This window comes from Typopeltis vanoorti, chromosome 19 (genome assembly GCF_054136105.1).
Source record: "Typopeltis vanoorti isolate ZY-2024b chromosome 19, IOZ_Tvanoo_1.0, whole genome shotgun sequence".
NCBI lineage: Eukaryota > Metazoa > Arthropoda > Arachnida > Uropygi > Thelyphonidae > Typopeltis > Typopeltis vanoorti.
Genome location: NC_143567.1, coordinates 67,719,275 through 67,734,670, shown reverse-complemented (window position 1 = coordinate 67,734,670; position 15,396 = coordinate 67,719,275). Strand labels below are relative to the sequence as shown.

The 15,396-nt window shown below is 35.0% G+C and overlaps 1 protein-coding gene across 1 annotated transcript in view; it reads left to right on the top strand.

Moving 5' to 3' along the window:
- The window catches only part of Sec63 (translocation protein Sec63), a 229,121-nt gene that overhangs the window by 55,951 nt on the left and 157,774 nt on the right, over positions 1-15,396 (top strand). Inside the window, exon 5 of the mRNA XM_090408926.1 lies at positions 6,438-6,499. Within this exon, the coding sequence (XP_090265052.1) occupies positions 6,438-6,499 (62 nt within the window). The remainder of the gene's footprint in view (positions 1-6,437; positions 6,500-15,396) is intronic.

Sequence of the window (15,396 nt, the reverse complement as noted above, 5' to 3'; positions counted from 1 at the left end):
CAACGTTTCAGCTCTGTGTAATCTTCTATTTGTACTTCCATGGTCATTACTCCATGGAAGTACAAACATGAATTGCCAAACAGCATTCCTCCAATTACTGTTGGGCCTGTTAAAACAAGAGTAGCAGTTATCAAACATCCCTTTTCAGTACAACACCAAACATGTTTTGTGTGTTTGTTGTTGTCCTCTGGAATGGCCTTCTTCATAATGTGTTTCTCAACAGCTTCAACCTCCATCTCTTTAAGAAAGATGTTGATAGATTTCTTCCTACTCAATCCTTATCTACACCACACACAAACAGGGTGTGCTAGTTTCTTGTACCTCTTGTATGCAATTAAAAAAAAAAAGAATTTCAAGTAAATTTAGGAAAAGACATTTAAATATCCTAATCAGTGTAATAAAGAAAGCTGAAAATTTATCTGGAAAAAATCAAAAAGAAAGCAGGCAAAGGAAACAAAAGATCTACTAGAAAAAACAAAGAAATATGAAATAAGATGCACATGATATAAGAAACATACACATACTGCCCACTGAATTAGAAACTTTTATTTTACATATAGGCATGTGATTGTCAGTACTGATCCTTTTCAATTCCTTTCACATAGTTCTGTGAGATGTGGGTTGGGAACAGCCTTCATTAAATGCTTCAGCCAATCTGCACACAGCCACCCACAGTAAGCTCTTTATTGAACTCTGAAAGATGCTTTGTTTTTTCTCATTGTGATCAATACTACTGATGATTCTTAAATAGTTGTCTAAAACACATGAAGAACGTGACCAAGTATTTTGCATATACGCTGCGTAAGTGATGTTTACATGCATTTGCATAAAGGTTTCTAATTTGTTAAAAGTATGTGAAGAATATATTGAACTTTGTAAAATAATATGAAAAAAAAGTTGAGAGGATAATAAGAAATTTTAATACATAAATTATAATAATAGATAATTTCAGTAAACAAGATTACTTGTATTACTAAGAAGTAATAGAAGTAATCTTCATGTGATAACTGAAGATGAAGAGGAACACTGATTACAAACAGAACAAAAAATATTAGATTATGGCTAAACTTTATCAAGAATCAAACAAATAAGGGGAAATGGAGAAGAACATACAGAAAAATATATTGAAAATTACAATGAATATAGAAAGATGAAGTAAAACATTAGCATACAAAAATGAAAAATTAGAAAGGCACCTGCACTTGATAGAACATTGATAAAAACATTGACCATTTGGAAAGAATCTTTTGCATACTAAACTGGCAAAATTGTATTGAAGTGTTAAAGGAAAAACTCCTCATAGCTCAAAAACTCCTGAAATACTTTAAAAGTCATCTTTTTATATACGAAAGGTGATAACTGATAAAGAATTATAGACCTATTCTTGTAGGCTTTTAAGTTTTTTTTTTTTAATAAAACTTTGATTCGAATAAACATTAAATTTCTCTCAATTGGTAGGCAGATTTCAAAACATCATTTTCATATTTAATCATCTACACACCTTAAATCAAGTAATGGGAAAAAAACTAGTCATATCTGTAAAATTCAAGGAAATATACCCATTTCCTTGGTTCTATGAAAATTCATCGAAAAAACAGTTAATCGAAAAGGCAATTCATCGAATGAACAATTCATCAAACGACAATTTGTCGAAAATGCAATTTATCAAGTAAACAATTCACCGAAAATTTTAACTAAAATTTCATTAAATTGATCCAGCCACAGCGGAATTGCTAATATCATTTCAAAACTTTTTTTTTTCGAAAATGTTAAAAATATGATAAAAGTGATCCATTTAGAACAAAAACTGAACCATTCAGACACCAATTCCGCTACAAAAACTGAACCTGCATGGTTCAGTTTTTGTAGCGGAATTGTAGAAGTGTCGGTACTTCTTTTACTGACAACTTCTACCACTTCTGCTAAGTTAGAGAGTTATTGTAATACATAGCTGAACTGAAAAATGGAACAGTTTGACATTTTTTTGTAAAAGTTTCAAATAGCAAATCTGAGTAAAATTCATCCTATAATAATTGCTGTATTGAAGTCACATATTACTCCTAGTAACAATAATAATAATGCAGCCTGCATAGGCTAGGATTTTCCTCCTGGAAACAGGCAAATCAGTCCCATGAACAGACATGAAACAGTTATCGGACAAGAAAGACAATAAGAAATCATATTGTTCTATAATTATTCCCTATGAAAGTCGCATTGCTATCTCACTCTGCACGGTTCAGGTTTTGTTCTAAATAGATCACTTTTATCATAACATTTTCGAAAAGTTAAAATTTTCAGTGAATTGTTTTTTCTATGAATTGCATTTCCGACGAATTGTCGTTTGATTAACTGCCTTTTTGATGAATTGTCTTTCGATTAACTACCTTTTTGATGAATTGTCTTTCAATTAACTTTTTTTGATGAACTTTCCGGATACTATTTCCTTGTCTTACGTAAGGATTATGAAAAAGCCTTTGACTTAATATACCTTGTACAATGCTTAAAATATTATATATTATATTACAAAGCCTTAAAATATTATATAGGAATAAATTATATTTATTTAAATTATTAACTCATAGGGATTAAAAGTAATCAATTCAGATGGAAAACGAATAATAATAGAAAGAGTGATCAGGCAAGGAGATTCCAATTCACTAAAACTATTTGCAAGATCGCTTGAATAAGCTAAGAAAACAACACTGGGAGAAAAGGATTAATTATAAATTAAGTTTTCCCCATCAATGATTTGCCAATGATATACCAATAGCAGCATTCTCCCAACAGAACTAAAATTTAGCTAGCCTGGTTTGGTAAGGTGCTTACCTTATTCTCTTTTTAACCAACAAGCTGTGGGTTTGAGTTCCACCATAGGCATTGATATATAATTGTCTTTAGGTGGTAATGAATTTCACCACCTGGTGTTGAGACCATTACCCTGCTTATTGGAGACTAGAAGCGTCCTTCAAAAAGTTCTGTGTTTGATCTTTGGAACAGGGTTTTCAGACATGTTAAAAAAAGCAAATAAAAAATTAAAGAAATTTTAGCCCACCTACAGTAATAATCTACTATAGGTTTACAAACTTTTGTGGACACTAGTTGCATTGAAAAAAAAATTATATATATATAATATACAGTTGACCCTTAAATGACGCAGGGGCTAGGTGCACTGACCCAACTGGCATTTGATTCGAAAATTTGCATATAACTTTTGACTTCCCAAAAACTTAACTACTAATAACTTACTGTTGACCGGAAACCTTACTGATAACATAAACAGTCCATTAAGAGATATTTTGTATGTATGTATGTAGAAGACTAATAGAAGGTTCAAAGGATAAGAATCTACTATTGCTTTTGAACTTTATTGACTTTACTAAAGCATTTGATTCTGTTGACAGGGAACGACTGTGGGAAACACGCAAACTTTATGGCATTCCACCTAAACTTATCAAGGCAACCCTACTAGGGATATCAAACCACAGTACTAGTTAATGGAGACAAAGACAAAACAGACAGTTTTCCCATCACCACAGGAGTCCTACAGGGAAATACACTGGCCCATATCTATTCATCATAGTGATTGACTATATTTTTAAATTAATGCAAGTTAAATCTTGAATCCATATCAAAGACCCATATATACAGATGCACCTTGAAGACCTGAGCTTTGCAGTTGATATAGTCCTCATTGACTCCAACATTACAGATGCCCAAAACCACTTCAACAGCCTTAGGAGAATCCAAAAAACCAAGATATTAAAACATCAGATAGATGGGCACATCTATATAAATCAAAATGATCACCTTGAAGAAGTAGAGGACTTTGTATACTTTGGATCACACATCTCAGATTCCTTAACAGACATTAAAACAAGAAAACAGAAAGCACTGCAATTCCACAGAAGTCTTAATAAAGTATGGAAGTTGAACCTCATCTCAAAGGAGACGAAGATTCGTCTTTACAAGTGCACCAGCCAGTCTAACTTTCTGTATGACTCCCAGACCTGGAATCTCAACAAAAGCAGTGACCAATATTATAAATAGCTTTGGAACTACTTGTCTAAGAAATATGCTGGATTACTCCTGGGAAGACCACATTCCCAACTGGACTATATTAGATGAAACCCAGCAAGATCCTCTAGTCAGCACTGTTCAAAGAAACCACATAGAATGGCTTGGCCACCAACATAGGCATCCACCCTCTGTACCCTTTGATGCTCTGGTCCTCTATGCCCCTACAGATGGAAAAAGAGGCAGACCCCGAACTCCATATTGGAAATACATCAGCAATATTCTCCCCGTTTTCTCCCAACTCTCTGCATCAGAGATCCATCAGTGAGCATATGACAGAGAAGCCTGGTTTTCCTTCACGTCATAACCTCCAAGTGTACACTAAGATAGGATACACAGATTACGTGTATACTAAGATAGGAACAAGTATCATGCTTAAATAACAACTCAGGAGTAAAATCCAGAATAATTAAGGATTTTTCCATCATAATCTTGCAGTGTTGTAATCATCAATTACAACTTTAGAAAATTTGGTTAAGGACATGAAGCAAGTCTGTCACTTCACTGTTGATATCTTAGTTGATAAAATACCACATGGAACTCTGTTACACAAATTAAAACAAATAAAGATGATTATGACACTGGTTATAGGGATAAGAGGGTGGATGCTGGACAGATATCAAAAAGTGGTATATGGAGGGGCAGAATCAAGGCAAAAACAGGTGACTAGTGTGCTGCAAGGTTCAGTACTGAGGCCACTACTGCTTAATTTGTGCATAAATGATATATGAAATAACCTGAAAGGAAATATTCAGTTGTTTGCTGATGATGCAAAATTAGGTAGAGTAATAGTTAATCAAGGCGATGTGGAGAGCTTGCTGGACGATTTAAATAGGCTGTCAGCATGGACAAAAGTTAATGGGTGTCAGTTTAATGTCGAGAAATGTAAATCTATCCATTTTGGGATAAATAAGATTACAAGCAGTCTATAACATTGTCAGTGTACCCAAGGAAATAAATGAAGTTAGAGATTTAGGAGTGATGGTAGACAGTTAAAGTTTAAAGGACATTGCTAAGGTTGCTAAAGTAGCCATTAGATTACTTGGCCATTGAAAAACACACTAACAAGTAGAGATAAGGAAGTTATTTATTTTTATAAGGCCTTGATTCACACACATTTGTATTACTGTACCTAGGTCTGGTCTCCTGGGTTTTTTGGGGGATAAGGATGCAGTGGAGAAGATTCAAAGGCAAGCAACTAAGATGGTGAGTAGTCTGTGGAATGTTCCCTATGAGGATAGATCGAGGGTGTGCAGAGTGCAGAAGTTGATAGGAAAAAGAGAGGGGATATTGATAAAAACATTTAAGTTGCTTAAAGAGTTTTATAGGATTGACGCAGGGAAAATGTTTCAGTACTTCACTAGTGGAGCCATAAGAAGAGGTCATCCCTGGAAGTTAAATAAAGATGTGGTTAGTAGGGGTGTGAGGACTGGACTTTTTGCTTGGAGAGTTGTGAATGAGTGAAATGGGTTTCCAGAGTCAGTTATGAGTGCTTTGTTAATGGGTTCAAGGATGAGCCCATTAACAGACAAAGTATGGTAGATTGTGTGGATAGATTGGGTCTCTATCCACACAATCTCTTGCTGCCCACAAGAGAATAACTCAGTTAATCAATAATCTCATTTTTACTCACTCCAAAACTGTCTCATAGAGGGTATTTATTTCCTTTGTCTTTAATACAGGTATTTTCAGGTGTAGTTTTACTTAACTGGTATTTGTCATTTTCCCACTTTCTGCAAGTTTATAATTGCATGAGCTGCAGCTGCTCAGCATCAACTGTCTACCCACTTAACATGCATCTCACACTTCTTTTTCATTCAGTCTACTTTTGTTCTCTGAACAACCTTTCTCATGAAGTATCCCCCCCCCCCCTTGCACTCTAGGACTTTGACCTCCAGTTGTCCAAAAAATAATGTTTATAGATTTCTTCTTCATTAATCCTTGCCCATGCATGATACTAACTTGCTGCCAGTTGAAACTTCATGTATTCTAGCAGAAATTCTCACTGGCTGGTGCACTAGTTATTTCACTCAGTAAATGCAAAAATTCTAATAACTTACTTTAATCCAGAGTTTTGAATGTATATTCTTTGCATCCAATATATGAATGATATCCTTGCCTGCTGAATTAATATATTCTGTCTTTGGAAATTATCATCAAAGAGGTCCTCAAATACATGTTGGATAAATAGCATGCAGTTCCAAACAAATTTAACTAAATATCTTGCAGCTTATAAACAGTGCATTTTAAGAACTTGAACATTTTCTGATCATGTTAATTGGTTTACCACCCAATGAATTCATTTGTCACCTACTGTTTTTGAAGTTATTTTTGAATACTAAAGCTATTATTTTGTTATTTAGACTTACTGATGAAGAAGCTAAAAAAAACTGGGAGATGTATGGAAATCCTGATGGTCCTGGAGGTAATTTCATTCATCCAATCTATATTTTTTGGAGTTTAGATATAACAGATAATTAGTTTTAAATTTAGGATTACCATTGGATCTGAAAACTCAGTTCCGTTGATGTTATAGTTAAGCCTTTGAATAACTTAGATTTGTTTTCTGAGCTATGTCAAAATCATGAATTCAACAACGTTGAATCTTTCGAGGTCAATTGATAAACTACCTACAATTTATTATTTTGCAAATGTATATTTGCAAAATATATATTTGAAGAAAATTATTTAAGAATTGAAGGGATTGGGATGAATCAGCATATCAAAATTGAATTTAGAATTGAAGTTAATAGTGGTTATCATATCTATAGTTTAGTTGAAAGGCAGATATTGAAGATGCCAGTTTTACTGAGTAAAATGTTCTTTGAACACAGAGTTCTTAGTTTTGCAGAGCAGTGCTCTCACAGATTTCTTTAAAAAAAGAGGGGAGGATTGAATTTTAATATTGGCTATTGTAAAAGGTGGGAATTTATGGCTAGCTCATTTATTGTTAGTTTCTCTCTTCACAGGAGCTGAGTTTAATTCATCGTAATGCATTTTTTTTAAAATGTAAGTTCAGTAATATGGCTGACTCTCAATATATTGAATCTGTAAGAACCACAGGAATAATTTGTTATAGTGAATAGTTTGGATTTGTGAATTTCATTTTAAAATAGAATTTGTCTTAACAGTTTTTTGAGAATTTTAAGTTTGTAGTAGAAAGATTGTGATGTTTGATATAATGACTGTAATATCTAATTCTTAGTTTTATTCGAACCTACAACATAATTGAGAGTAAAATGTATTACACAGTACTTTATTGAAAAAAGTTTTCAAGCAGATATTGTATTACTGAAACAAACATACATCAGTGGAACAAATGAGAGACAATACCAGGCAAATACAAAAAATTACATATCACAGCAAGTGTTGCATGCTAGATAGATCACATAAAATAGATAAATTATCATTTATGATATTTTCATAGGATGATAATCTCCCCTAATTTTTGAAATAGATAATTGCTCAGATTTAAATTCAGCTGATGAAACTGAGTCTCAGATTCCTTCTGAATATAACAATTGCAAATATCTGGTTACATATTGTATTGAGACCAAACATAGTATACTCTAGCATAATACTTGCCTTTTCTATAGAAGCAGTTTTAGTATGAATGTCTGTTCAAAGAAATTTTCTGAGGCTCTGTTACATCATCAAAATTTAAATTGAAATGATTTGTGAAAGTTGGATATATTCTCATCCTTTGCAAATATCAGAAATAAATATCTGTATGGTGTGTTCTAGTGCACTGCACTTGCTGTTATAGGTTAACAGATTGTTGTATTTGTCTTATATTATTTTCTTGAATTGTTTGAGAATAGTTGTCCTTCAGCATGATGCAATCTGTTTTGCCCAGCAATTAGAAATAACTAAAATCATTCTGCCGCAAGCAAACATGAAATATGGAGGAGAAAGGGAAAAAAGAGTGTAAACATATCGCCCATTTGGCACTATGGGTAGGTTTGGTTTCAGAAATCCTCTAGAGAACAAAATACAACTTAGGTCTCTAATAAGCAGGCATGATTTTAATTGCTCCTCTTAAACATGATCTTGCTCTTATATTCTCTCACCAATCTCCTTGCATTTCATTATTATCTATACACAGATGTCAGGAGCATAAGAAACAAAGGTTCATTGCCTTGATGAATATGTTTTATCCTAAGATTATTGGCATTAGCTAAACTTGGCTATCAGAGTCAGATGTAGTAACTAGAATCATGTGTGAAGGGCAACATTTTTTTTTTCAGACAGTATGAAATGGTTCAGCTTATTGGCATCCTTATTAACAGTGACTGGTGATATATGGATGTGGTACATTTAGAAATTTGTAATACTCAGTAATTTTTTACATATTTTTTAGTATTCAAATAAGCTTAGTTAATTAAGGAAATTTACATTTTTTCACTACGTCTGTTGTTAAGATATTTGATATATAAAATTGTTATTAAAATTCATTGTATATATTTTATTTTATTTTTATATACCTGTATAAGAAATTTATCCTTAATAAACTGTGTTATTCTTTATTTACTGTTCTTGTTCCAAAAATGTTATCACATTATGAAGTTAAAATTCAAAAAAAAAAAAAAAAAAAAAAAATCAGCTAACGCCTTTTTATTCCCCGTATATGGGGAGTAGGCGAGGCCATTTAGCCCTATCTAACTTTTGGAGACTGAGTGGGCAGTTCAATCTCCACTGGTACCAATCAGAGATAGATGGCCCAAGGCTATCACTAATTAAGCGGTACTCAGTGAAGAGAGACGGCTCAAATGTGCCGCCATCTCGTGGTCCCTAACCCTAACACAATATATTTAATGTCTGAAATAATGTGGGTTCTACGGTCGATTTTCTTGAGTTTTACAGGACGAAAAACCCGAGTTTCCGGGAGGAAAAACCTGCTTGCCCGTGCCAGAGATAGACTAACTCGGGAACCGGTCGAAAATAGGCTTAGAAAAATTTCCTCTAGTCGCCGACTAGACTCGAAACCAAGTCTTCCTTCGTGCGGCCAAGCGCGGTGGTTGGCAAACGCCACATCTACTGAGCTAAACAGGCTATGAAGTTAAAATTATCAGTGAATATTTAAAAAAAAATTTTTTTTTTCTGATCCTTTTAATTTTCAATTTTTCCTGCTAGTAAAGAATAAGTACCACACTTGTTTTACCAAAAAAAAAATACAGAGGAGATAGGAGAGGGGATGGATAATGCTGCTATCAGATAATGTGTGTCCAGTTAGGGTAGAAACTCATGAAAGCAATAATAATGTCCCATGTAGCAATAAGAGGCTATCTGGTGTGAAGTTGAGACTGACGGGATGAAATGTGTGGCAGGGTGTTTTTTACAAATCTGGGTTCAGCTGCTGAGACAAAATGCATCACCAGATCACCCTGATTGGTACTAAGCAAGTAATCATAATGGGTGACTTAAATTATCTAAACATTGATTGGATAGAAGAGATCTCATAATGAAGAGGAATTTATTGAGCTGTTGTGAAACAGCTTTCTCAAGCATCAGGTAAAGGAAGGAAGTCAAAGGCATATAATGTTACATTTGATCATAGCATCAGAAGGGGTCTCAGTTAAGGTCATGAATATTTTGTTACCAGTTGGTGACAATGATTATGATGTACTGTCCTGGAAAGTAGCTACTACAGTTAGGATAGGTTACATGCTGAATGACAAAGCTGGAAGTTATGACAAACTCAGGAGAATACTATCTTTAGTCCATTGGTATCAGTGGATGGGGTGTGATATCCACAGTGCATGAAAAGTTTTGAAAAAAGTGCTAAAATGAGGCAGTATCTGAATGTGTCACTAGAATTTGAAGACCAAATAAGGTAAGAGTGAAATGGATGTCTAACCTTATTAAACAAGAGATCTGTATGAAGAAGATATGGATGGAATATCGTGAGAATCAGAGTAAGAGGAGTTATGAAATATATATAAAGCACTGGCCAGAAAAGTAACAGTATTGTATGGAAAGCTAAATTGGAATATAACAAGAAATTGACTATACAGGCTAAAGGCAACTTAAAAAAATGTTATTGCTGTACTGCAAGTAAAATAAAAAATAAATGTGGAAGAATAATTTTAGTGAATGCAGATTGTATCCTTTTTTCAGAAGCAGATGAGATTCTTCAAATAATGAACACTTACTTTGCTAAGATCTATCATGAGGGGTATATGTAACATTGTACATAGTGCTATCACCACACTTGATGAAAAGATAAAGGGGCAGTAAGAATGAGATTCAAGAGCTGATACATAACCTGGATATCATTTCAGCAGTAAGGCCAAATGTATGCTAAAGGAATGCTTATCCAAATTGGCTTGGCCCTTGACATGTTTGTATAACTTGATTCTCAGCTCAGGAAAAATCCCACAGGACTGGAGAGAATACATGATAGTTCCATTAAAGGGAGGTCATGTCTGAGCAATTTGTTCATATTAGATAATAGTGTGGTATCTGAGCTGGATAAAGGAAATGGTTATACTGATTCTGTTACTTTGCTAAGGCATTTGATATGATACCACATGAAAGGCTGTTGCATAAACTGGAGAATATGGACTGGAATATAAACTGTTGACTTGAATAAGTGGATGGCTGATGGATAGGTATCCAAAAGTGTGTGTGTGTGAATCAATTAGATTTCAGACTAATTGTTGTACAGTCTATACATTAATGATATTGGGAAGGACCTAATAGCAGATGTTCAATTGTTTGCTGATGATGCAAAGATAGGCATTGCAATCAGGGATGCTACTGAGATCTAGCACTTACAGAATGATTTGAATAGGCTGGAAATATGAGCAAGTTTCTGCAGTATAGAAAACTGAAATGCAACCTAGCATTGATGATATTCAACCTGAAATACTTAAATATACTTTTCATTTTAATAAATTATGGCGACTGCTACTGTGTGTTAGGAATAGTTACTTTAATTTCCTGACATTTTTACCTTCATATTAATGTCATCTGGAGTGCACACACACAGACAAGCTACATTACATTTCAAACAATATGCCAAAGTTACAATGATTTGATCAACCTTTTATTCTACTGCCCTGACCTCTAGTGAAGGGGAAAAAAACTACATCAAAGCTATATCCTGTTTTTTTTATAACATGGTCAGAGAACAGAGTCATATCTCAGTACAGCAATTGTAATGGCCTAATTAATTGGTTCAAGGTTATATTGTGAGTGTTCATGTAATTTAGAGCTCGTGTAAAATTAATGATTTTTATCTGTTAAATTGTGTTTTTTCCTCAGAAAATTAGTGTATTATAGTGTATTAGTGTAGATTTTCATGTTTTAGAGTATTTAGTATCTTTATAACATTTTTATTGTGATGTTGTTGACATGGCATCAATGCAATGAACAATGGTAGCAAAAACCATGTTGTCCAGCACAGTATGTGTGATATGTATTCATTGAGAAAATTAAAGAATATGTGGAAAGAAATTAAAACTGGAGAGAGAGTATGCATTAAGCGTTTCAAAAGTAAATCAGTTAGGTGATGAGAACACAACAAATACCGATGGTAAGATGGAATATGATGTTTTTTATGTTGAACTTGCTGCCATGGAAATAGAGGAGAATGAAATGAATATGAATACGGAAATAGCACGCTTAAATGTTATTCTTCATAGGATAAAGTGCAAAATTGCAGAAACGGCAAGAGTTAAGCAAGGCTGAAAAAAAAGAAAGAAACAGGTGATTCAAAAGAATAATAAAGACCAACTGAACAAACAAGAAAAGCAAGTTAAGGAGAAAATTATGTATGGAGACTCACTGATCAGAAGAGAGTACTTAATGAAAGTATGACAGAATTGTGTTTTCCCCCAGTGCAAAAATTCATGATATTAGCCATGCCATCCAGATGCAAAAAGGTAAGTCGAAGGAAATGATTGTTTTGGTTGGTACAAATGATTTCGAAGGTGAGAAGTATTCTATGAGGGAGGATGTAAAGGAGGTGTTAGAAGAGGTAAAACTGAAGAGCGAGAAGGCGAGGATTGTAAGTCTCCTACCATGCTATGATCAAGGCGAACCGAGGAGGAGGGCATTGATAGCCAATGAGTTCATACATAGATTGTGCAAAGGAAACGTAGAATTTGTGGATCTCTGGTCCCTTTTTGATGGAAAGAAGGATTTGTACACTGCTGATGGACTGCATCTGTATGGTTTTGGTGTTTCTGAAGAGAGCTTTGTTCACCGAGCATGCTGAAGTGCAAATTCAGGGAAACTTAAGCAATTAGGGTTGAATAAGAGAGATTGTGTGAAGCCACCCATGAAGTGAGTGAGTGTGAGAATGACCAAGGGAGGAATCTAGTCTCTCATCCAAAAAATTGAATAGGGTAGTCAATTCAGAAAGTAAGGATGGGTGGGAGACTAAAGTGATGCTGCAGTTTCTATATACTAATACCAGAGGTATCAGGAACAAGAGGGAGGGGTTTTTGGCATTGGTCAGTGCAACCTCACCAAACGTTATAGGCATTAGTGTGATTTGGCTAACAAACAGATGATGTAGTTGCAGGGACTGAATGTGAAGTATTTAGTATTTTCAGAGAAGATAGGATGGGGAGGACGGGTACTGTTGGTGATAGCAGATGAATTGCAGCCAAAAAGAATAGGAGACAGGCTTGAGGGTAGCTGTTCATTTGAAGCAATCTGGTGTGAGATTAAGGACAGTAAGACAAAATATACAGTTGGTTGTTGGTATAGGCCAGGGAGTTCCACAGATGATCTGGAAGACGTGCATTGCCAAATTAGTACAGGTCAAGTGATTATTATGGGATCTTCAACTATCTATGCACCTGCTGAGAAATAATTACTTAAGGCAGCATGTGATGGAGGGGGACTTGGTCATAGGATCAGAAGACCTATCCATAACTAAGGTGACAATATTGCCTCCAATTGGTGAAAGTAACCATGTGGTCTTGACTTGGCAGATTGTAAAACATAGGAATATTCTATCAAGAAGGGGTATTTGTGGAACTACAAGGCAGGTGATTATGACATGCTTAGGAAGAAGCCAAAATCTGTACCATAGATTAAAAAACACTGCTGGGTAAGGATGTTAGTAGTGCATGGAATATTGTTAAGGGTCATCTAGAGGAAGCAGTGTTAAATTGTATACTTCGGGTAAGAAGGGTAGGAGTTACATTGATGAGTAAGCTCATTAAGCAGGAGCTGCAGAAGAAGAAAATGCTGTGGAAGGTATATAAAGAGAACGGTGACCAGCAAACTTGTGAACAGTGCAAGACTCAGCAAGAAAGAGGACCAGCATGGCAAGGAAGACAGAATCAGGTTATAAGAAGACGAGGTTTGGCCGAGCAGGCCAAAGAAAATCCCAAAGAGTTCTTTGTTATGTGGCAAATAAGAGGAAAAATTACTATGGAAGATTAACCTTAATGAGTGATGATGGTCACGAGGAGACAGAATTAGATGAAATAGTTGAGTTACTGAGTGACCACTTTGCAAGAGTATATCATCCTAGTGAGGATGATGTACTTTTATCTGCTTTAACCTATGTGACAGACACTAATGTGGGAACAGAGGTGGATGAATTGGAGGTTCTTAGGATATTGCAGAATCTCGATGTAAATAAAGCTGTGGGATTAGATGGGATATCAGCTAGGGTTTTGCAACAGTGTGCAAGGGAACTGGCAATGCCTTTGACTAGGCTCTTTAAGTCTCAGCTCGGGTAGAGTTTCAAGGTAGTGAAAAGAGGGCAAAGTAATTCTCTTGCATAAGGGAGGTTCTAAGACTGCAGTAGCAAATTATAGACCAATCAGTATCTCAGGCATGGTGGTAAAAGTACAAGAAGAATTGGTAAAAAAGAGAATTCAAGAATGGGTAGATAAAAATATGATATTGTATGAGGGTCAACATGGTGTTTGAAGGGTCGGTCATGCGTTAGTAATTTACTAACTTTTTATAATAGAGTAATACCTGAGTTGGATAAAGGAAATGGCTACACGATGATTTTGCTGGATTTTGCAAAGGCATTTGGCAGAATACCACATGGAACTCTGTTATGTAAATTGGAACAAATGGGGATAGATATGACACTGGTTAAGTGGATAAGAGTATGGCTGATGGGCAGATATCAAAAAGTGGTATGTGGAGGGGCAGAATCAAGGAGAAAACAGGTGACTAGTGGTGAGCCACATGGTTTAGTGATGGGACTATTGCTGTTTAATTTGTACATAAATGATATAGGAAATAATCTGAGAGGAAATATTCAGTTGTTTGCTAATGGGAATTAGGTAGAGTAATAGTTAATCAAGATGATGTGGACAACTTGCAGATCGATTTTTTTAAATAGGCTGATGGTATGGACAAAACATAATGGAAGTCAATTTAATGTGAAAAAGTGTAAAGTTATGCGTTTTGGAATACAAAGATTACAAACTGTGTGTCACATTGATGGCATTGTACTCCAGGAAATACATGAAGCTAGAGATTTATGGGTGGTAGCAGATAGAGAGTTAAAGTTTAGAGGACATGATTGCTAAAGTTGCTAAGGTAGCCCATAAGATTACTTGGATATTGAAGAACTCATTAACAAGTAGAGATAAGGAAGTTGTCATTCCTCTTTATAAGGCATTGATACACCCACATCTGGATTACTGTGCTCAAGTCTGGTTCCCTGGAATTCTTGGGGATGAGGAAGCAGTGGAGAGGATTCAGAAGCGAGTGATCAAGATGGTGAGTGGCCTGTGGAATGTTCTCTATGAGGATGGATTGAAGGTGTGTGGATTGCAGAAGTTGGTTGATAGGAGAAAAAGTGGGGATATGATAGAAACGTTTAAGTTGCTTAAAGAGTTTATAGGATAGATGCTGGGGAAATTTTTCAGCACTTGGATAGATGGACCAGAACAAAGGATCATCCCTGGAAGTTGAATGAAGGTGTGGTCAGTAGGGGTTGCTTGGAGAGTGGCGAATGAATGGAATGGGTTGTCATGGTCAGTTGTGAGTGCTTTGTTTGTTAATGGGTTCAAGGAGAGGTATTATAGATTCTGTGGACAGATTGGGTCTCTTGTGATGAATCTTCAGACTCCATGGAGGTGACCGTATAATAATAATAATAATAATAATAGTATTTGATAATAATTCTTTTCTATGCAATAAATTAGAATTCAACACATTTTCTTTGATTATTCTAATTTTTTGATTTGGAGGTGTAGTATCATAATAACTTTCATATCATATGTGTATGAAAACATCATCCAAGTCCTGATGTGGACCCTATTTGGGTGTAATTTCCATATCAGGACTTTGATGTTTTTATATACATATTGCAGTTCAGTCTCTTGACCTACA